The following is a 24,529-nucleotide window of genomic DNA, read 5'->3' as shown; positions in this document are numbered from 1 at the left end:
CCCCACACAGTATACAGCCCCACAGTATACAGCCCACCACACAGTATACAGCCCACCACACAGTATACAGTCCCACACAATATACAACCCCCCACAGTATACAGGCCCCCACACAGTATACAGCACCCCACTATACAGTAGTTTACAGTATATTAACATAACAGCCCCTGTCACCTTTTTCTGATGTAATCTTCACACAAAAAAGCTCCACAGTTAACTTCTGCAACACTCATGATAGGACTTGTGATGACCTCATAGCCATGTGACCAGTAATTGCTAGGTTACTGGTCACATGGTGATGATGTCATTTAGGTCCTAGATCACAACGTTAAAGTACACAGACAGCTTGACACCCGGGGCAGTAGCTAGCAGGGCTCAAGAGGCAGCTGCCTTGGGACCCCCAGGAGCAACTGGGCCCGGGGCAGCTGCCCCTTTTGCCCCTTGGTAAAGACGGCCCTGTTTGTATACCTAATTCCTTTTATGTTTTACATTTCAAATTACTGGTGGTCAACCACTACTCCAGTTCTCCAGTCTCTACTTGCATTTCAGTTAGTCCTGCTGGATAATCATACTAACCTTGTGCTGCTTGTCCCAACCTACTGCCTGTCTTACCATATTGCACAGACTCTTGACCCTGGCTTGCCTTCTGATCATGCTCCCTCTACCCTTGGTGCCACACACAGGTGTCACTTGTCCCGCCTGGGTGAGCAGCCTCTGAACAGAGACTACTAATAATAGTGGCCCCTGCAGGGTTGTCCAGATCCCCAAACAGAGGTAAAAGCGTGAATACCAGAGAACCACCTTGACAATGCCTTTAGGAGTAGCCCCAAGTCAGATTCATTCAGTGGCACAGCTGGTCCATACCCGCTGTTTTACAATGTAAATTATTTTTTCATATAGTTACTCACCAGATCTATAGTTTTGGCTTTTTCTTTGGACTTGTCATCACACCAGGTCTCACACCACAGCCACTCTTGAGGTAGAGATTTTATTGACACTTGATGAATCATGTTGTTGGGTAGGTCCTGTGTAAACCAAGAAAATGAATCAGGAATGTAACAAAGAATATCTACTGTCTGTTATAGTGACCACTAAGTTGAGAGAGTTTGTAAAAGTCTCAAAATATCTTTGACATATTACAGTTCAGCTTTCAGTAACAGTTAAAATATGTACCCTCCTATTATATTTATCAGAGTCCCTGCTTATCCACCTACTTATTATTTACAATTTGGTTTCAGCCACATAAAGTTTTCGGGGGTCATTTACGAACATATATACGGTGCTGATTCTGTCGCAGGCCATGTTGCGGGAGAATCTGCGACTTCTTCACTGTCTAAAAAAGGGGGAGGATCGTGGGCTGGGAAGGGGACGGGGCCAGCAGGAAATGGCCTAAATGTAAGACACCAAGGACGCGGTCTTACATTTAGAATCTACGCTGGATATGCCAAAGTTATGTAGAGGCCTGCGCCTTTACATAACTTCAGCGATTCACTGCTAGCGCAGGGCCTTATTAGGACCAGCATGGGATCTCAAAGCCACAGCAAAACACTTCCGTTCTAATAATACCACCGGCTGCATCCATTCTGAACAGATCCGGCTGTAATATAACGAAAATGAAGAAACCGGATCAGGCACTAAAACTATTGTAAGTCGATTGGCATCGGATCTGTTTTTTTCGTGTCTGAAAAAAACTCGATCCGGCACCATTGACTTACATGGTTTTTGGTGTCGGATCCGGTTTATTCAGTTTCCCATGCCACACACAAAAAACACTGCTTGCAGAGATTTTGTGTCCGGCATCAGAAAGCAACAAACTGGAACAAAATGCATTCTGGTGTACTCCGTTCCAGTTTATTCAGCTTTGTACCCCTTGACAATGAATGGGGACAAAACTGAAGCGTTGTGCTGCGGTTTTGGGAGCCTGTGCCAGATCTCAAAACTGGACACAACGCAGACGTGAAAGCAGCCTAAATCCTCCATCCTCATTACGGTACTTTTTTCTTCTAAATGGTTTTAAAGTAACTAATATGTGCTTGTCTAGTGCGCCTTGCCTGTTTTACCAAAGGCAAACCTGCTTCTAGTTCCAGTAACACATGCTGCATATGAAGTCTGTGTGCCTAGGATGCTGCTGCCTTCACTACACTAGTGCAGCTTCATTAGTCCTGTTTTACCCTTTTAATACAGCCTATAAGGGATTTCTTCTCCCCTATGCTGACACAGACGCTGATGCTGCTGGTGTATGCAAGATCTGTTTTCTCACTGTACACTGATACTGCCTGTGTGTATCCTCTGTCCATCTGTAGATCTGAGCTTGATGCTTCATCTGAAATGTTAAAGCTCAAGTAGCAGGACAATCAGTGCATAGTAAAATGCTTTGTAACTAGAAATAATTGCACAGGTTAAAAAATATATAAATACTAACATTTATAGTGATATTATTGATTGATGATAAAATGACATTGAAGGGAGATTTCCACCAGAACATACACTGATAAACCAGGCACAATACCTTGTAGGACTAAGCTTGGCTGCATATAATGTTACCTTTCACTTAGCGATCCACTGCTTTAGGCCTCATGCACACGACGTTTTTTTTTTAAGGTCAGCAAAAACGGGGTCCGTAGGTCGTGATCCGTGTCCGTTTTTTCGTCCCTGGGTCTTCCTTGATTTTTGGAGGATCCACGGACATGAAGAAAAAGTCGTTTTGGTGTCCGCCTGGCCGTGCGGAGCCAAACGGATCCATCCTGACTTACAATGCAAGTCAATGGGGGCGGATCCGTTTGACGTTGACACAATATGGTGCAATTGCAAACGGATCCGTCCCCATTGACTTTCAATGTAAAGTCAGGAGTTAACATACCATAGAATCTGAGTTTTCTCCAATCCGATGGTATATTTTAACTTGAAGCGTCCCCATCACCATGGGAACGCCTCTATGTTAGAATATACCATCGGATTTGAGTTAGATCGTCAAAACTCAGATCCGACAGTATATTCTAACACAGAGGCGTTCCCATAGTGATGGGGAAGCTTCAAGTTAGAATATACTAAGAACTGTGTACATGACTGCCCCCTGCTGCCTGGCAGCACCCGATCTCTTACAGGGGGCTCTGATCAGCACAATTAACCCCTCAGGTGCCGCACCTGAGGGGTTAATTGTGCGTATCATAGCCCCCCTGTAAGAGATCAGGTGCTGCCAGGCAGGAGGGGGCAGACCCCCCTCCCCTGTATTTAACTCATTGGTGGCCAGTGCGGCCCCCCTCCCTCCCCTGTATTTAACTCATTGGTGGCCAGTGCGGCCCCCCTCCCTCCCTCCCCTGTATTTAACTCATTGGTGGCCAGTGCGGCCTCCCCTCTCCCCCCCTCCCTAATTAAAATCACCCCCCCATCATTGGTGGCCAGTGCGGCCTCCCCTCTCCCCCCCTAATTAAAATCACCTTCCCCCATCATTGGTGGCAGTGGAGAGTTCCGATCGGAGTCCCAGTTTAATCGCTGGGGCTCCGATCGGTAACCATGGCAACCAGGACGCTACTGCAGTCCTGGTTGCCATGGTTACTTAGCAATTTTAGAAGCATTATACTTACCTTCGCTGTCTGTGACCGGCCGGGCGCTCCTCCTACTGGTAAGTGAAAGGTCTGTGCGGCGCATTGCCTATAGCACAGACCTGTCACTTACCAGTAGGAGAAGCGCCCGGCCGGTCACAGACATCGCAGGTAAGTATAATGCTTCTAAAAATTGCTAAGTAACCATGGCAACCAGGACTGCAGTAGCGTCCTGGTTGCCATGGTTACTGATCGGAGCCCCAGCGATTAAACTGGGACTCCGATCGGAACTCTCCGCTGCCACCAATGATGGGGGAAGGTGATTTTAATTAGGGTGGGGGGGGAGAGGGGAGGCCGCACTGGCCACCAATGATTGGGGGGTGATTTTAATTAGGGAGGGGGGGGAGGGGAGGCCGCACTGGCCACCAATGATTGGGGGGTGATTTTAATTAGGGAGGGGGGGGGGGGGGAGGGGAGGCCGCACTGGCCACCAATGTTGGGGGGGTGATTTTAATTAGGGGGGGGGGAAGAGGGGAGGCCGCATGGGGGGGCCACCAATGAGTTAAATACAGGGGAGGGGGGTCTGCCCCTCCTGCCTGGCAGCACCTGATCTCTTACAGGGGGCTATGATACGCACAATTAACCTCTCAGGTGCGGCACCTGAGGGGTTAATTGTGCGGATCACAGCCCCCTGTAAGAGATCGGGTGCTACCAGGCAGCAGGGGGCAGTCATGTACAAAGATCTTAGTATATTCTAACTTGAAGCGTCCCCATCACCATGGGAACGCCTCTGTGTGAAGTGAAAACTCAGCTCTGAAAAAGCTTTTATGCAGACGGATCTGTGATCCGTCTGTGTGAAAGTAGCCTACGGCCATGGATCACGGACGCGGATGCCAATCTTGTGTGCATCCTTGTTTTTTCACGGACCCATTGACTTGAATGGGTCCGTGAACCGTTGTCCGTCCAAAAAATAGGACAGGTCCTATTTTTGGACGGACAGGAAACATGGATCACGGCCGCGGATGAACTTATTCTGGAGAAAATGTACTTTTAATCCATGTGCAAATGAGCATTTAAGTGACTAGCGAGTGCAGGACCAAGCCACTCTGTGCACCCTTATACCTCCTCTTTCCTCTGCCAGTCCCTCCATCTACTCCTTGAGGGACCAGGCCAGCTGACATGACTGTACATAAAACAGTCCCTGTCAATCAAGAAGGAGAGGGAGTGACAAGCAGAGGAAGCAGAAGGAGCACTGCTGCACAGAGCGGCTTGGGCCCGCCCACAGTGCACTTAACCGCCCTTTAAATATATTCACCTGATCCAAATTAGACAAACTGTTTGGATCCTGACTTAGAGCCTGGTACTGTCCACGAAGCCTGTCGCCTGCAGCAATTTTCCTGAACTTCTTAAGGTCCACTACATATAAAGCACTGCAAAACAGAGAATCAGAGTTTTATGAAGCAGTGGGTAAAGGACAAAGAAAAATGTGCTCATGCTCAGTCACATTCAAATATGTATACTATCATAACATATAGTATTATAATTGCCAACCTGATATGGTATTTCCTATGTCCAAGATGTGATGCCCAATACCCAGACTTCCAGAAGCGATACCCATCCATCTCTTTGCGACTGTTACAAAATGGGGTGTAACCATAGGGTGCACTGCCAAGGTCAAAGTCTCTCAGTTCTTTTAAATCCGTCCTCACAATCTGGCCACAAATGCATAAAAGAGAAAAATATGGTGATATAAATGGATATTCTACTTACAAAGGAGGTGGAATTTTCCCCCAGAATGGATTAAAAATAAAATAAAATATAGGTACACAGATGCTGCTACTCACTTCCTGGTCCTGGCTGGACACACAGAAAATGGCTGTAAATGTTCCCCAGCCAACTACTGGCTGAGGTGGGTCACTGCTGTGGCCTGTGTTCCAAGCTGGGACCAGGAAGAGAAGAGCAGTGTGGACAGGATTAGCTCTGAAACATCAGCAACACACGATTAATTCAGCAATAATATTTGGTGCGGTGAGGCTGTGATGATGTTCCCCACAGAAACCTTTGGTCAACTGGAATGCCACATGCCATGGCAGACTTTGGACTATTGGACTGTCATTTTAAAGGGCATCATTGCATTAATGCACTGAAGACTATCAGCTGTAATATGGTGCAAGTCTAAGAAATTTATTTTAAATAAAACAGCATCAAAAATAGTATTTCATGTTGTGTAAAGAATTGTCACATGCTTCCTTCCAGAGGGAGATTTAAAGGGGTTGTATGAGTCTCCCTTCGCGTCTGCTGCTGCAGTCTATGGTCTTTGACAGCAGCAGTGAGCAGGAAGAGGGAAGGGAGACGGCACGTGCGCACTGGACGCACCGTCTCTTCAAACAGCTGATCGGCAGGGGTGCTGGGTATCGGACCCCTGCCGCTCTGATATTGATGACCTATCCTGAGGATAGGTCATCAATAAAAAAATCCCAGAGAACCCCTTTTAACGGGGTTGTGCAACAATTTATATTGATCATCTATCCTCATGATACAATATCAATATCTGATCAGCGGGGGACAGACTCCTTTGTCCTGCCGAGCATGGTGTAAAGACGTCTACAGCTTGAGCTTCCCTGCCATCCTGTGATTATCCTGCTTCCCAGACTTTCCTGAACTCAACAGTGACCCACACTACCAGCAGAAGAACTTCTGCCCTCACACTGTTTCTGTGCCACGCTGCCAACAGCTCTTCCCCTGCGCCAGCGACTCTAGTGAGACGCGCTCCAGTCTCCTGCAGCAGAGCGGGTGGCCTTATTTCTCGCCGGGAGCGGTGAGCTATCTGCGCTGAGTCCCCCGTCGCACCACTGGGGATCTGGAACAGACACCAGCTCCATGCAAAAACAGATCGACTCTGCAGCGGTGCCCAGAGACAGCTAGTGGCCATCTTTTCCTCATGTGGGGTTACCGGGAAGGGAGCGCTATCTGAAAAGCTGGGGAGGAGGTTGGGGACCCAATGTTCTTGGTTTCCCTGGACCCTGCAAAAGATAAAGGTGCAGTGGGAGCCAGAGCTTAGTCTGGTAGCTTTACCAAACGTCACTACTGGGCTGCTATATCTAGCCTCCTATCTCATGGGGAACTGGTAACGCCATTTTGGATCTCTGTTTCCTCCTACCGCTGGTCACTGGAGTTACACCACTCATAAAACTGTCAATACAACTAGTAGGATCTTTAATTATCAAACCCACACAGAGGGCAACTTGACACTTCATAGCTTGCTTTGCTCAAGGCTTCCTGCACTTTTCCCTCCAAAGGATATTGCAGTTATTACATCTACAATATATACCGCATCTGAAACATACTTATGGGCCGCAAAACCGCATCCTCTACGGCCCCTACATCACCAAAAGAACTCGTAGATAATATGAGTCAGACTGACCTGGACCCAGAACAGGGTGCCCCTATGGACACTGAGCCACAAACTGACAAGATCCTGTCTGCTATAGCAGCATGCTAGGCAGCGCTAACCGCGAAAATCGATCATTTACAAATTGACATTAACAGTCTACGCCATGACATAGATAAAATGAGAGACCGTACAAAGGAGGTTGAACGTCGCCTTGGTAAGGTGGAGGATTCAGCATCTGCTACCTCTAAAACTACCAGATACCTGCAACAACAGGTGAAAACCCTACAGGCCAGAGTGGAAGACGCGGAAAACCGCAATAGAAGAAATAACATCAGAATTCTGGGACTTCTTGAAAGGGTGAAAGGATCCACCCCAGGGATCTATGCGGAACAACTGATTCGAACCCTCCTGGAGCCCATAGAGCTATCTATCGTCAAGCTTTGTCGTGGAAAGAGCCCACAGGATTCCTACAAGACCTCTTCCTCCGGGCTCTGGTCCCAGACCCTTCATTATGAAACTTTTAAACTATAGAGATCGGGATGCCATTCTGGAAGCAGCCAGGAGGAAGGAGGACATTCAATATGAAAATGTAAAGATCTCCTATCCAGACTTCACAACTGAAGTACAGAAACAACGCAGGCAATTTACCAACATCTGAGCTGACCTTTGTGACTGGGGGTCAAATATGCGATTCTGTAACTGTCCAAACTGAGGATCCAAGAAGGAGATACAGCCAGGTTTTTTCAGACTCCAGAAGAAGCGTCAGACTGGATCGATCGACAACATCCGAGATGATGAAGGACATGCAGTTCTACAAATAACTAGTTCAAGTGAACTTTTTTCTTTCCAAGGGTTTAAGAGAATGCCACTGCCCTTAGGGGTGTTCCTGTTCTGCTGTGTGGTTGTGGCACTATCTGCTGGAAGTGGGATAGCTTCAGAATAATGTGCAGTATAATTTAGATAGGGGTTAAGCTCTACCTTTAGTTAACCCTCTATGTTCTAGTTAGACTGACAGGGTGCTCCTTAGTCTTCCATAAAGGTTTACTAAGCAGGTTAGGGATAAATAAGCTCAGACGAGTTGGGGATGTTTCGGCAGGGTGAGGTTGTGGTAGGAAGTTTCAGGTGTGCTTGTGTGTGTGTGAATGGGGCAGTGACTCTGACGGACACAGGGTGTGGTGGCACCCCCCTTATGAATACCCATAGCGACATGTAAGCTGATCTCCTGGAATGTCCGGGGACTAAATAATAAGGTAAAGAGGTCCTTAGTATTCAATTATATAAAGAAATATAACCCAGATGTTCTTATCTTCCAGGAAACCCACCTTCACGGTCAAAAAGTATTGGCGCTTAAAAGACCATGGATAGGTTATGTGTACCACGCGACCTTTTCTAAGTCTACTTTCACACTCGCGTTTTGGATCAGTTTTTGCCCTAATGCAACCTGAATGGAAAAGGTTCCGCTCAGAATGCATCAGTTCAGTCTCCATTCCGCTTTGGAGATGGACACCAAAACCCTGCTTGCACCATTTTGGTGTCCGTCTGATGAAACTGAGCCAAACGTAAGTCAATGGGGACGGATTTAAGGCTGAGTTCACATCAGTGTTCAGCCTTTCCATTTTCCTGCTCCGTTATAGGAGCAGGAGAACGGAAAGGACGAATTCAGCACATAACTGAGCCGAACAGAGCCTACAGACCCCATAGACTATAATGGGGTCCGTTAGGTTTCCGCTCAGATGAAGATTCTCATGTCACTCTTCCTCTGTACACTTACTATCATGTATAGACCTTGCGTTTGCCAATCAGACGGGACTTGCATGGGTGAGGGCAGCTGAGTATCTACCCCGGGGCATATCTGACCATGCCCCACTTCAAATTACCCTTACACAGCCACTAAGATGGCCACTTACCAACTGGTGCCTAAACCCTACTTGGCTAATGGTGCTTCCAGTGGAACAAAAATGCAGGGAGGGATTATCGGAATTCTGGGAAACTAACAGGTTCCTCTAATCCATTGACAGAATGGGACGCATGCAAGGCAGTTATGAGGGGAATTCTGATAGTAGCGATAGCGATGCATAGGGCTGAATTACTCTCCACACGTAAAAAGCTGGAGGAGAAGTTGGCAAGTGCAGAAGAGGTTTACACGGAAGACCCCACAGTGGAACATGAGGCAACATGGCTTGCAGCTCAGAGGTTATACACCTTACACCTGACTGAGTACACGCAGAAATGGGTATTAGCACAGATCTTTTCTGAGGGCGACGGGAGTGGTAGAGCCTTAGCGTACTTGGCAAGGACAGAGACCCCACAGAGAGTGGTAGCAGCAATCAGAAATGAATTTGGTGGGGTGGTTACTACCCCTGAAGCTATATGCGAGCAATTTGTCAATTACTACTCTACCCTCTACTCCTCTTTCCTCCTCAACTCAGTCGGAGAGACAGATATTGGAAACTCCCATTACTCCAATAGAAATCCAAACTGAGGCTGAGTAAGCTATTTACATGCGCTCTGGAACACAGGTCGTTACCTGCGTCCTTTAATGAAGCCTCAATAGTGGTGATTCACAAAGCTGGAAAGCCGCCGGACCAATGCAGCTCTTATAGGCCTATTTCGCTGATAAATACAGATGCCAAACTTTTGGCTAAAGTATTGGCAAATCGGTTATCCTCCATCATTCTATCTATTGTGGGTACTGATATAAACCTGAGGCGCCTATTCACCAATTTACAGGTCACCTATGACAATGTTGACAGCAGAGCGATCGCCTCACTAGAAAATGAGAAGGATTTTGACTCGGTTGAGTGGAGCTTCATGTGGGAAGTACTAAAGAAAATGGGGATACCTCAGAGCTTCCTCAAATGGTTACATTTTCTCTACATGCAGCCGATGGCTCGGGTGAAAGTAAATGGGTATCTCTCCAATTCATTCTCATTGGGAAGGGGTACTAGACAGGGGTGTCCATTGTCACCCCTCATGTTTGCTCTGGTGATGGAACCTTTGTCTGCGCATATAGTGGGAAGTGCGAGAATACAAGGATGGGACATTGCTGGCATCACTGAGAAAATGTCGCTATATGCGGATGATATGTAAATTTACTTGGGGGATGTGGGCCCCTCGCTCGAGGCTGTACTAGAGGTGGTCAGCGAGTATGGTACATACTCCGGATTAAAGGTTAATTGGGGTAAATCAATACTATACCTGGTGGATAAAGTAAACGCAAGGTCTATCTCCTCTCACTCATCACTGCAGATAGTAGATAAATTCACATACCTGGGAGTAGTTATTCATAAGGATGTCTCCCAGTTCCCTACACTCATTATGGCTCCAGTGGTGAGCTACGTCTCGCAAAAACTTAAAGCCTGGGAGAATTTACCCTTGTCCTTCATCGGACGAATCAATATTTTCAAAATGGTTATCCTCCCTAAGCTCCTTTATCTTTATAGGGCAGCCCCCATGGTACTGCCGAAGTCTCATTTCTAAGCACTCGACCGCTTATTAACTCCCTTTCTGTGGAGTCGATCTGTACCCCGCTTGCAAGAAAAACGCTCCGGGCCCCTTATGGGATGGGCGTTTTGGCTCTCCCGAACCTATACCTGTATTATATAGTCACACAATTAAATTACGCGGCTTGGTGGATTAAGGCAGATCCAAGTAACCCGGCGGTGGTACTAGGGTCGGCTCTAATGGGATCCTATGAGGCTATGAAGATTCTGGTCTATGGGGCAGGCAAATACCCGGTGAAGTACCTTACCTCTCTTATGGTAGGGGTGATTAACGCATGGAACTCATTTGTGGTGGTGAGAGGGGACAAGACTCAAAACGCGATATGGTCCCCAGTTTTGCCTCTATGGAGAAACCCTAAACTCCCAGAATTGGCTTCTCTCCCGGACTTTGAGTTCTGGCCGCAGAGGGGAATTAAATACCTCACCCAATTATATGATGAGGGTTTTTTTTAAGACTTTCTCAGCTCTACAGGCCGAATACAATATACCATGCTCATGCTTCTTTGGGTTTTTCCGACTGAGGCATGCATGTGTGTCCCAATTCGGGGTGGGCCCTCTGCGGCTATAATATGGGGAGGTAGAGAATAATGCCAGACGCGCAGATCATGTGTAAAATGGTCTCTGCCTTCTATGAGACACTAATCATATCAACCTTCGCCTATATCTAAAGCTTTTGCCAAATGGAAAGATGATATCACAACTCTAGACCCGCGGCAGGAGAGGGAATAGGCCTCTACATGGAGATCATTGGTGATTTGTGCGCGGGATCAGCTGATTCAGGCTAAGTGGATACACAGAGTATATTCACTCCTGTGCGTCTGGCTCGCATCCATAAACTCTCATCAGATATCTGTACCAGATGTGACAGTGACAGGGCAACGTTGATACACATGATTTGGGAATGTCCAGTTATTGCAGACTTTTAGGAAAACCTGCACAGATATCTCAATTCCAGACTGGGTCTCCCAACAGTTATATCCCCAGAAGTTAGTCTACTGGGCCTTGTCAACATTATTCCTACCAAATATACTAAAATCCTTTATAGGTTACTACTATTCTATGCTAGGATGTTGATCCTGCAAAATTGGAAGCCTCCAAAGAATCCCTCCTTATCCCACTGGACTCAACTTATCAATGCAACTCTACCTATGTATAAATTGACCTTTGAAGCCAGGGGTACACCAGACAGGTTTGAAAAGATCTGGGGCCTCTGGTTCAGTGCCAGCTCGGTATTAGAATAATTCATAGACATACCTCTGGTGTCTCCAGGTCGCTGCCCAAGTGAATGTGGTGTGCGAATGTCTGACAGTCTTCGATGGCGACCAGTTATATCCAGGATCACGAGGATTACGAGATGAAGGTGGAATGTACTGTTTCTACAACATCTAGATGTTACATAACTAGAGTTGAGCGAACACCTGGATGTTCGGGTTCGAGAAGTTCGGCCGAACTTCCCGGAAATGTTCGGGTTCGGGATCCGAACCCCATTGAAGTCAATGGGGACCCGAACTTTTGGGCACTAAAAAGGCTGTAAAACAGCCCAGGAAAGAGCTAGAGGGCTGCAAAAGGCAGCAACATGTAGGTAAATCCCCTGCAAAAAAATGTGGATAGGGAAATGAATTAAAATTAAAATAAAAAAAATAAAAATGAACCAATATCAATTGGACAGAGGTCCCATAGCAGAGAATCTGGCTTCACGTCAGCAGAGAATCAGTCTCTTCATGCCATAGCAAAGAATCTGGCTTCATGTCAGCAGAGAATCAGTCTCTTCATGCCATAGCAGAGAATCTGGCTTCATGTCAGCGCAGAATCAGTCTTCATGTCATAGCAGAGAATCAGGCTTCACGTCACCCACCACTGGAACAGGCCACTGTCACACATTTAGGCCCAGGCACCCAGACAGAGGAGAGCGGTCCCGTAACAGAGAATCTGGCCTTATGTCAGCGCAGAATCTGTCTTCATGTCATAGCAGAGAATCAGGCATCACGTCACCCACCACTGGAACAGGCCACTGTCACACATTTAGGCCCCGACACCCAGACAGATGAGAGCGGTCCCGTAACAGAGAATCTGGCCTTATGTCAGCGCAGAATCTGTCTTCATGTCATAGCAGAGAATCAGGCATCACGTCACCCACCACTGGAACAGGCCACTGTCACACATTTAGGCCCCGGCACCCAGACAGAGGAGAGCGGTCCCGTAACAGAGAATCTGGCTTTATGTCAGCGCAGAATCTGTCTTCATGTCATAGCAGAGAATCAGGCATCACGTCACCCACCACTGGAACAGGCCACTGTCACACATTTAGGCCCAGGCAGAGGAGAGAGGTCCCGTAACAGAGAATCTGGCCTTATGTCAGCGCAGAATCTGTCTTCATGTCATAGCAGAGAATCAGGCTTCACGTCACCCACCACTGGAACAGGCCACTGTCACACATTTAGGCCCCGGCACCCAGACAGAGGAGAGTGGTCCCGTAACAGAGAATCTGGCCTTATGTCAGCGCAGAATCTGTATTCATGTCATAGCAGAGAATCAGGCTTCACGTCACCCACCACTGGAACAGGCCACTGTCACACATTTAGGCCCAGGCACCCAGGCAGAGGAGAGAGGTCCCGTAACAGAGAATCTGGCCTTATGTCAGCGCAGAATCTGTATTCATGTCATAGCAGAGAATCAGGCTTCACGTCACCCACCACTGGAACAGGCCACTGTCACACATTTAGGCCCCGGCACCCAGACAGAGGAGAGCGGTCCCGTAACAGAGAATCTGGCCTTATGTCAGCGCAGAATCTGTATTCATGTCATAGCAGAGAATCAGGCTTCACGTCACCCACCACTGGAACAGGCCACTGTCACACATTTAGACCCAGGCAGAGGAGAGAGGTCCCGTAACAGAGAATCTGGCCTTATGTCAGCGCAGAATCTGTATTCATGTCATAGCAGAGAATCAGGCTTCACGTCACCCACCACTGGAACAGGCCACTGTCACACATTTAGGCCCCGGCACCCAGACAGAGGAGAGCGGTCCTGTAACAGAGAATCTGGCCTTATGTCAGCGCAGAATCTGTCTTCATGTCATAGCAGAGAATCAGGCATCACGTCACCCACCACTGGAACAGGCCACTGTCACACATTTAGGCCCAGGCAGAGGAGAGAGGTCCCGTAACAGAGAATCTGGCCTTATGTCAGCGCAGAATCTGTATTCATGTCATAGCAGAGAATCAGGCTTCACGTCACCCACCACTGGAACATGCCACTGTCACACATTTAGGCCCCGGCACCCAGACAGAGGAGAGCGGTCCCGTAACAGAGAATCTGGCCTTATGTCAGCGCAGAATCTGTATTCATGTCATAGCAGAGAATCAGGCTTCACGTCACCCACCACTGGAACAGGCCACTGTCACACATTTAGGCCCCGGCACCCAGACAGAGGAGAGGTTCATTCAACTTTGGGTTGCCCCGCAATATAATGGTAAAATGAAATTAAAAATAGTATTGAATGAGGAAGTGCCCTGGAGTAGAATAATATATTGTTAAGGGGAGGTAGTTAATATCTAATCTGCACAAGGGATGGACAGGTCCTGTGGGATCCATGCCTGGTTCATTTTTATGAACGTCAGCTTGTCCACATTGGCTGTAGACAGGCGGCTGCGTTTGTCTGTAATGACGCCCCCTGCCGTGCTGAATACACGTTCAGACAAAACGCTGGCCGCCAGGCAGGCCAGCACCTCCAAGGCATAAAAGGCTAGCTCTGGCCATGTGGACAATTTGGAGACCCAGAAGTTGAATGGGGCCGAACCATCAGTCAGTACGTGGAGGGGTGTGCACAGGTACTGTTCCACCATGTTAGTGAAATGTTGCCTCCTGCTAACACGTTCCGTATCAGGTGGTGGTGCACTTAGCTGTGGCGTGTTGACAAAACTTTTCCACATCTCTGCCATGCTAACCCTGCCCTCAGAGGAGCTGGGCGTGACACAGCTGCGTTGGCGACCTCTTGCTCCTCCTCTGCCTTCGCCTTGGGCTTCCACTGGTTCCCCTGTGACATTTGGGAATGCTCTCAGTAGCGCGTCTACCAACGTGCACTTGTACTCGAGCATCTTCCTATCACGCTCCAGTGTAGGAAGTAAGGTGGGCACATTGTCTTTGTACCGGGGATCCAGCAGGGTGGCAACCCAGTAGTCCGCACACGTTAAAATGTGGGCAACTCTGCTGTCGTTGCGCAGGCACTGCAGCATGTAGTCGCTCATGTGTGCCAGGCTGCCCAGAGGTAAGGACAAGCTGTCCTCTGTGGGAGGCGTATCGTCATCGTCCTGTGTTTCCCCCCAGCCACGCACCAGTGATGGGCCCGAGCTGCTTTGGGTGCCACCCCGCTGTGAACATGCTTCATCCTCATCCTCCTCCACCTCCTCCTCATCCTCGTCCTCCTCCTCCTCCAGTAGTGGGCCCTGTCTGGCCACATTTGTACCTGGCCTCTGGTGTTGCAAAAAACCTCCCTCTGAGTCACTTCGAAGAGACTGGCCTGAAAGTGCTAAAAATGACCCCTCTTCCTCCTGGGCCACCTCCTCTTCCATCATCGTCCTAAGTGTTTCCTCAAGGAGACATAGAAGTGGTATTGTAACGCTGATAACGGCGTCATCGCCACTGGCCATGTTGGTGGAGTACTCGAAACAGCGCAACAGGGCACACAGGTCTCGCATGGAGGCCCAGTCATTGGTGGTGAAGTGGGTCTGATCCACAGTGCGACTGACCCGTGCGTGCTGCAGCTGAAACTCCACTATGGCCTGCTGCTGCTCGCACAGTCTGTCTAGCATATGCAAGGTGGAGTTCCACCTGGTGGGCACGTCGCATATGAGGCGGTGAGCGGGAAGGCCGAAGTTACGCTGTAGCGCAGACAGGCGAGCAGCGGCAGGGTGTCAACGCCGGAAGCGCGAACAGACGGCCCGCACTTTATGCAGCAGCTCTGACATGTCGGGGTAGTTGCGAATGAACTTCTGCACCACCAAATTCAGCACATGCGCCAGGCAAGGGATGTGCGTCAAACCGGCTAGTCCCAGAGCTGCAACGAGATTTCGCCCATTATCGCACACCACCAGGCCGGGCTTGAGGCTCACCGGCAGCAACCACTCGTCGGTCTGTTGTTCTATACCCCACCACAACTCCTGTGCGGTGTGGGGCCTGTCCCCCAAACATATGAGTTTCAGAATGGCCTGCTGACGTTTACCCCGTGCTGTGCTGAAGTTGGTGGTGAAGGTGTGTGGCTGACTGGATGAGCAGGTGGAAGAAGAGGAGGAGGAAGCTGAGTAGGAGGAGGAGGAGACAGGAGGCAAAGAATGTTGCCCTGCGATCCTTGGCGGCGGAAGGACGTGCGCCAAATAGCTCTCCGCCTGGGGCCCAGCCGCCACTACATTTACCCAGTGTGCAGTTAGGGAGATATAGCATCCCTGGCCGTGCTTACTGGTCCACGTATCTGTGGTTAGGTGGACCTTGCCACAGATGGCGTTGCGCAGTGCACACTTGATTTTATCGGACACTTGTTTGTGCAGGGAAGGCACGGCTCTCTTGGAGAAGTAGTGGCGGCTGGGAACAACATACTGTGGGACAGCAAGTGACATGAGCTGTTTGAAGCTGTGTGTGTCCACCAGCCTAAATGACAGCATTTCATAGGCCAGTAGTTTAGAAATGCTGGCATTCAGGGCCAGGGATCGAGGGTGGCTAGGTGAGAATTTACGCTTTCTCTCAAATGTTTGTGAGATGGAGAGCTGAACGCTGCCGTGTGACATGGTTGAGATGCTTGGTGACGCAGGTGGTGGTGTTGGTGGTACATCCCATGTTTGCTGGGCGGCAGGTGCCAACGTTCCTCCAGAGGCGGAGGAAGAGGCCGAGGCGGCGGCAGCAGCAGCAGAAGAGGCCGAGGCGGCGGCAGCAGCAGAAGAGGCCGAGGCGGCAGCAGCAGAAGAGGTAGCAGGGGGAGCCTGAGTGACTTCCTTGTTTTTAAGGTGTTTACTCCACTGCAGTTCATGCTTTGCATGCAGGTGCCTGGTCATGCAGGTTGTGCTAAGGTTCAGAACGTTAATGCCTCGCTTCAGGCTCTGATGGCACAGCGTGCAAACCACTCGGGTCTTGTCGTCAGCACATTGTTTGAAGAAGTGCCATGCCAGGGAACTCCTTGAAGCTGCCTTTGGGGTGCTCGGTCCCAGATGGCGGCGGTCAGTAGCAGGCGGAGTCTCTTGGCGGCGGGTGTTCTGATTTTGCCCACTGCTCCCTCTTTTGCTACGCTGTTGGCTCGGTCTCACCACTGCCTCTTCCTCCGAACTGTGAAAGTCAGTGGCACGACCTTCATTCCATGTGGGGTCTAGGACCTCATCGTCCCCTGCATCGTCTTCCACCCAGTCTTGATCCCTGACCTCCTGTTCAGTCTGCACACTGCAGAAAGACGCAGCAGTTGGCACCTGTGTTTCGTCATCATCAGAGACGTGCTGAGGTGGTATTCCCATGTCCTCATCATCAGGAAAAATAAGTGGTTGTGCGTTAGTGCATTCTATCTCTTCCACCCCTGGGGAAGGGCTAGGTGGATGCCCTTGGGAAACCCTGGCAGCAGAGTCTTCAAACAGCATAAAAGAGACTGCTGCATAACTTGAGGCTCAGACAGTTTCCCTGATATGCATGGGGGTGATGTGACAGACCGATGGGCTTGGTTTGCATGCGCCATCTGTGGGCTTTCTGCAGAAGACTGGGTGGGAGATAATGTGAACGTGCTGGATCCACCGTCGGCCACCCAATTGACTAATGCCTGTACCTGCTCAGGCCTTACCATCCTTAGAACGGCATTGGGCCCCACCAAATATCGCTGTAAATTCTGCTGGCTACTGGGACCTGAGGTAGTTGGTTCACTAGGACGTGTGGCTGTGGCAGAACGGCCACGTCCTCTCCCAGCACCAGAGGGTCCACTAACACCACCACGACCATGTCCACGTCCGCGTCCCTTATTAGATGTTTTCCTCATTGTTCCCGTTCACCACAATTTTGAGAATGGCAAATTTGGGAATGCTTTTTCAACCAAGAACAAAAAGTCTGCTTTGACGGTCACTACAAATAACTTGACCAGCTAAAACACTGCAGATTTGGTTGAATAGAGATGTGAGACCTGTTTTTTTTTTGCGCTGTGTGACAGTTATAGGTTTAATCACAGAATGACACTTCTATCAGCACGCTAGCGTGTGTCTTAGGTTTTTCTGAATGACACTATCAATAACTTCAATGTAAGATTTTCTTTTTGGGATAGATTTCAAGTAGGCCTGAAATACCACAAACTAGTTATTTTCAGAATGGCAAATTTGGGAATGCTTTTTCAACCCAGAACAAAAAGTCTGCTTTGACGGTCACTACAAATAACTTGACCAGCTAAAACTGTGCAGATTTGGTTGAATAGAGATGTGAGACCTGTTTTTTTTTGCGCTGTGTGACAGTTATAGGTTTAATCACAGAATGACACTTCTATCAGCACGCTAGCGTGTGTCTTAGGTTTTTCTGAATGACACTATCAATAACTTCAATGTAAGATTTTCTTTTTGGGATAGATTTCAAGTAGGCCTGAAATACCACAAACTAGTTATTTTCAGAATGGCAAATTTGGGAATGCTTTTTCAACCCAGAACAAAAAGTCTGCTTTGACGGTCACTACAAATAACTTGACCAGCTAAAACTGTGCAGATTTGGTTGAATAGAAATGTCAGGTCTATTTTTTAGGCGCTGGGTGACAGGCTCAACTTGCCCCTGATGTAATATATGGCCAAAAAATAACCACACTGTTGATGGTTAAATGCACTTGGGTGACACAGGCTCAGCCTGCAGCTGATGTAGTATATGGCCAAAAAATAATCAGACTGTTGATGGTTAAATGCACTTGGGTGAAACAGGTTTAGCCTGCAGCTGATGTAGTATATGGCCAAAAAATAACCAGACTGTTAATGGTTAAATGCACTTCGGTGACACAGGCTCAGCCTGCAGCTGATGTAGGATATAGCACAAAATAACCACACTATCGATGGTTAAATACACTTGGTGATAGCTCGTGCTGGCGCACCACAAGTCACAAAATGGCCGCCGATCACCCCAGAAAAAAAGTGATCTAAAAACGCTCTGGGCAGCCTCAAAAAAGTGAGCAAGTCAATAATAGCACTTCAATGATCCACAGCTGCAGATCGATCACAGAATGAAGTCTTTTGGAGGAGTTAATCTGCCTAATCTCGCCCTAACGTCGCAGCTGCAACCTCTCCCTATGCTTGAATCAGCAGAGTGACGTGCAGCGCTACGTGACCCAAGCTTATATAGAGGCTGGGTCACATGCTGCACTGGCCAATCACAGCCATGCCAATAGTAGGCAAGGCTGTTATGGCCTCTTGGGGCAAGTAGTATGACGCTTGTTGATTGGCTGCTTTGCAGCCTTTCAAAAAGCGCCAAGAAAGCGCCGAACACTGAACCCGGACTTTTACGAAAATGTTCGGGTTCGGGTCCGTGTCACGGACACCCCAAAATTCGGTACGAACCCGAACTATACAGTTCGGGTTCGCTCATCCCTATACATAACGCCTTTTTCTTGACTGTCAGTTAATGTAGCTGAATGTAATTGTCATTCTTATTTTGTTTGTTTCAAACTTTATTGTTTTTTTTGTTTTTTTATAGATTTTATTTTTTCCTTTTGTCAAGTTTACACTTGACAAAAGGAAAAAATAAAATCTATAAAAAAAATAAAAAAAACAACTGCCAACTTCTGGACATAGTTGCCTGTGATTCTTATTCCTGCATCACTAGCATTTGTTACTACTCTTGGGGCTCACTATCAGTATGTCTTTTAGAGTGTGGGAGGAAACCAGAGTACACGGAGGAAACCCACACAAGCACAGGGAGAACATACAAGCTCCATGCAGATGTTGTCCATGGTCAGATTCGGGCCCAGGTCCCCAGCACTGCACAGCACCAGTGCTAAGCACTGAGCCACTGCGCTGCCTGTACTGGATTTTGTGTTCATTTCTGGTGTTGCTTTCTGACTCTATTAGTCTCTGTACCCCTTCCTTCCTGGTTAGGCCCCATGCACTTGGTCAGAATAGGTACCACCGCCAAGTTGGAGGATCACTATCTAGGGTGGATCGTCCAAGTACTGTAGGTAGGGATAGTGGTGTGGGTGGAATTCAGGGCTGCATTGGTCCCTACCTAGCATTACAATAAAGCCTTTTCTGACAGCCCTCATCTTTAGCTAGGTCTTTTGCATACAATGAAAGACCGTTGGCTTCAAGTTATCACTTCACTGTGACTAACACAGAGACCAAATTAACCAAACTATGTGGTTGCACAGGCATATTTAACTCCTGTCCGTCTAGTGTTGATGCCAGTGATGTGTACAAAATATGGTGGGGAAAGCAGTACCCTAATGCACATGATGTGGGAACATATACTTATTGCTGCTTTTTCTTTTGAGCTTCTGAGTATTTACTGGGTCTATGCTGCCTTGCAAATAGTTTGTTGGGTTTAGTAAATGACCTGCTACATACTAAACACTACAGAATTCTTTATAGATCTGTGACGTTCTATGCAAGGAAATTCATCTTTCTAAACTGGAACCCCCACCCAAAAAAAACTATCTCCCATTGGATACAGCTAATTGACACAGCTTTGCCTATTTATACAAATTAACATATTCTGCTAAAAAGACATGATCATAAAATTTAGGTCCTTGGCTTAAAGGGGTTGTCCAAGTTATTTTTTGTTCTTTGTATGTTTCTAACTAAGCAAATGTAAGGGATTTTCAATTCACTTACTTCATCTACAGTGGCCCTGTTCTCCTAGTTGGCTGAGCATCACATGAACTGTGATGTCAGCGTCTTTCCCTGCTCTGATGACATTCTGTGCACAAGCCTGAGAAGTAGGTCTGCCTCTGTGCACAGGACATCACTGTGTAGGCTGTGTTGGCTGGAGCGATAAGCCACGCCCTCTGCACTGCCTGATCTGTTGGCTGAGCTGTCTACCCTCCGTCTCCCTTTCCAGTGGATTTTTCAGCAAAGTTTAACCCCTTCTACCATCTGACGCACAGACTCGGGGCTGGAGGCTCTACCTCAGGTACTGAGCAGCTGCAGAGTTTCCTCTTCTCCAAACACTGAAGAGACAAATGCTGTGCACATGATCTTTCCTCCCTCCTCACGCTGCAAACAGAGAGCTGACAAAGGTCAGAAGAGTTCTCTCCTATGTACTCTTCTGCTGGCTGTGAGGAAGTGTCTGCAGAGAATTGCACAAGAACAGGTAAGGGGAAGATCCTGTGTGCATCAGCAATGTCATTGTACTGTACAGCTGAGACTTGTAGTCCCACATATAGATGAGAATTGTTGTTACACACCCTCACAGCTCTGCAACTGCATGTAAACAAAGTGTCAGAACAGAACTAGGGAAATTAGTATATATCTTTTTTTTTTTGCTTAAAACTTGCTTAGCTTATGTATATATTGCGGACTATCAGATTTACATTGCTTTCTTTTTTTTTTAAATAACACAGACAACCTCTGTAAAGTAATCACTGCCTATGAAAAAAGCTACAATCAAAATAATAAACATTTTACTGATAAAATAAACATTTATTATTTTAATTTCACAATTTTTCATGGGCAGCGATCATATTGTTACGATGAAACGCATACCGCTTTATTAATTTCAGTGATTTGTACCCTTGGCCTAAAGGTAGTGTCCCATGAAACATATTTTTAAACCAACACCTGGATCTGAATACTTTAGCAATAGAAAATGCCTATTCTTGCCTGCAATTGTGGACAAAAATAGGACATGTTCTATCTTTTTTTGTGGGGCTGCAGAACGGAACTACGGATGTGGACAATACACGGTGTGCTGTGCGCATCTTCTGGGTACCCATTGAAATGAATGGGTCCGCACCTGTTCTGCAACATTGCGGAACGGATGTGGACCTATTCATATGGCCGTCTGAATGGGCCCTAACACACATACTGGACTTTCATATATGCAGCCGCTCTTTTTCACACATGCAGGCACTCTCAAATACACACAGTCACATATGCAGGCACTCTTACATACACCCACTGTCACATATGCAGGCGCTCAGATACACTTGTACACATGTAGGCACTGTCACACATGCATGAACTATTTTACACTACATTACGTACAGATTCCTCCCTGGCTCTGTATTGCTGGCTTTTGTGTCCTCAGCCAGGCTCCTCCCCCTCTCAGCAGCAGCAAGGCTCGGTCTCCACACAGCAGCAGTCGGTCCTTGCTTCCTTCCTTACTGATTAGAAGTGCTGGCTCATTGGAGGAGAGGCTGTCATGCTTAAGTTTTTAGTCCAATCAGCACTCCCGGTCAGTAAGGCTGGGTCTACAAGGTCCTATTTTCGAGAAAATCGTGGCAAAATGCAGTGTTTTTTTTCCGCAATTCCGTAAAAATCAAACCCTGTGGACACAGCCTTACTGGCCAGGAGTGCTGATTACACTAAAACCTGTCAGTCCCCCTATGAATTCAGCCCCTGAGCAGCACATTATCTCTCAGTCTGAAGTTCAGGAAGGGGCCACCACCAGTGGCCCAGTCCAAGCTGTATGGGCCCCCTTGCACGCTGGGCCCCTGTGCAGCTGAACCAGTATGTCCGCCCCTGCTGTACATATTTATTTGTCCTGGTCACTGAAATGGCCACACAAACTCAGTTAAATCCTTCTACTGCATCCTGAGCTGTGATAGGTAGAGCTGAGACACGCCCCCTTAGCTGCAGCAGAAAAGACACTCCCCTTGAGCTGTCAGCTTGATATAATCTAGCAGAGCAATGAATGTGGATTTCTCTGGATCCATGTGAGGTACAGGGCTGGTTCTAGCTTTGTTAGAAAGAGATTTTCATGTACAATATGACGTCTGGTTTTCATGTTTTACATTAATCATGGGATAACCCCTTTAAGGCTTAAACAGCTTTGTCAGTCTTATCTGACTGAATGATGAATAGCGTTGCGGTGTGAATGTGATGCGAATGGTTGTACCATGTCTAATAGATATGGGTTATCACTGCATAGTGGAATGTGCCATCACTGATCTTCATATTGTTATGCCCTGTAACCTGCTGCTGTTTCTATGGTACTGAATACATGGGAATTGGTTTTCAATTTTTTTTTCTCATTTGTTTTTTTTGCATATAATAAAAACACAAAAATAATAAAAAAAAATTAGTTTAAAAACAAAAAACTGAAAAAACAAACAAACAAAAAAAATATTAAAAAATTGTCTAATGGGTGGAAAGGGGCCCAAGACTCTTATTAAGCAGACAACCCTCAGTCTGCGCCTGGCCCATGGTTATATTCAGCCTAGAACATTAGATTTCTGGAAAAGTATACAGAATACACAATGTCTATCAGTTGTCTCTTAACGTTTTATATTAGTCTTATGTGTAATTGAAGATATTATTACAATATACAGGGTGGGCCATTTATATGGATACACCTTAATAAAATGGGAACGGTTGGTGATATTAACTTCCTGTTTGTGGCACATTAGTATATGTGAGGGGGGAAACTTTTCAAGATGGGTGGTGACCATGGCGGCCATTTTGAATCCAACTTTTCTTTTTTCAATAGGAAGAGGGTCATGTGACACATCAAACTTATTGGGAATTTCAGAAGAAAAACAATGGTGTGCTTGGTTTTAACGTAACTTTATTCTTTCATGAGTTATTTACAATCCGTTTACATCCATTGACATGTCGCCAAGGTTAACATGTGAGGAGCGGATAGAAATTGTGTTGATGTCTGGTGAACGCAGTAACCGGGTCATTGCAGCAGATTTCAATGCATGACACCCTACGAGACCACCCATCTCCCATGCTACAGTTAGAAAACTGCTTGCTAAGTTTCGTGAAACTGGTTCAGTGTTGGATTTGCCAAAATGTGGACGCATGAAATCTGTCTCTAATAAAGAAACATCAGTGGCTGTCCTAGCTTCATTCAGCAAGAGCCCACAGCGTAGCAGTCGCCGCATGTCACTGGAGAGTGGCATTAGTCGAACATCCCTTCGGCGGATATTAGCTACTCACAAATGGCACCCTTACAAACTCCAGCTACTGCGGCATCTCAACAAGGATGACCCAGATCGGCGCACTGAATTTGCAGAATGGGCAAAACAAAAATTGGAACAGGACCCTCAGTTTACACAGAAGATTTTGTTCAGTGATGAGGAAAACTTTTATGTGAATGGTGAAGTTAACAAACAAAACCACCGCTATTGGTCTGACACTAACCCACATTGGATAGATCCCTCCAAGACTGTTGGAACAAAAAAATTGATGGTATGGTGTGGTATATGGGGTACAAAGATAGTGGGGCCATTCTTCATCAATGGAAACCTCAAGGCCACTGGATATGCAAAATTGCTACATGATGATGTGTTTCCCTCTTTATGCACTGAAGCTGGCACGTTCCCTGAGTTTTTCCAGCAAGATGGTGCACCACCACATTATGGGTGTCAGGTCCGAGCATTCCTAGATGAACAGTTTCCTGGAAAGTGGATTGGCCGTCGTGGGCCAGTTGAATGGCCCCCAAGGTCTCCCGATCTGACCCCCTTAGACTTTTATCTTTGGGGTCATCTGAAGGCAATTGTCTATGCTGTGAAGATACGAGATGTGCAGCACCTGAAACTACGGATACTGGAAGCCTGTGCTAGCATTTCTCCTGCGGTGTTGCTATCAGTGTGTGAAGAGTGGGAGAAGAGGGTTGCATTGACAATCCAACACAATGGGCAGCACATTGAACACATTTTATAAGTGGTCAGAAACTTGTAAATAACTCATGAAAGAATAAAGTTACGTTAAAACCAAGCACACCATTGTTTTTCTTCTGAAATTCCCAATAAGTTTGATGTGTCACATGACCCTCTTCCTATTGAAAAAACAAAAGTTGGATTCAAAATGGCCGACTTCAAAATGGCTGCCATGGTCACCACCCTTCTTGAAAAGTTTCCCCCCTCACATATACTAATGTGCCACAAACAGGAAGTTAATATCACCAACCATTCTCATTTTATTAAGGTGTATCCATGGAAT

General features: G+C 47.2%; 1 protein-coding gene across 1 annotated transcript in view; it reads right to left on the bottom strand.

The window, feature by feature from the left end:
* The window catches only part of UGGT2 (UDP-glucose glycoprotein glucosyltransferase 2), a 499,843-nt gene that overhangs the window by 15,834 nt on the left and 459,480 nt on the right, over positions 1 to 24,529 (bottom strand). The window contains exons 35-37 of the mRNA XM_040425306.1: positions 5,094 to 5,254; positions 4,858 to 4,972; positions 909 to 1,025 (exon numbers count right to left, since the gene is read on the bottom strand). Coding sequence (XP_040281240.1) covers positions 909 to 1,025; positions 4,858 to 4,972; positions 5,094 to 5,254 — 393 coding nt within the window. The remainder of the gene's footprint in view (positions 1 to 908; positions 1,026 to 4,857; positions 4,973 to 5,093; positions 5,255 to 24,529) is intronic.

Source organism: Bufo bufo, chromosome 3 (assembly GCF_905171765.1).
Source record: "Bufo bufo chromosome 3, aBufBuf1.1, whole genome shotgun sequence".
NCBI lineage: Eukaryota > Metazoa > Chordata > Amphibia > Anura > Bufonidae > Bufo > Bufo bufo.
This window is presented reverse-complemented; position numbering and strand designations above follow the sequence as displayed.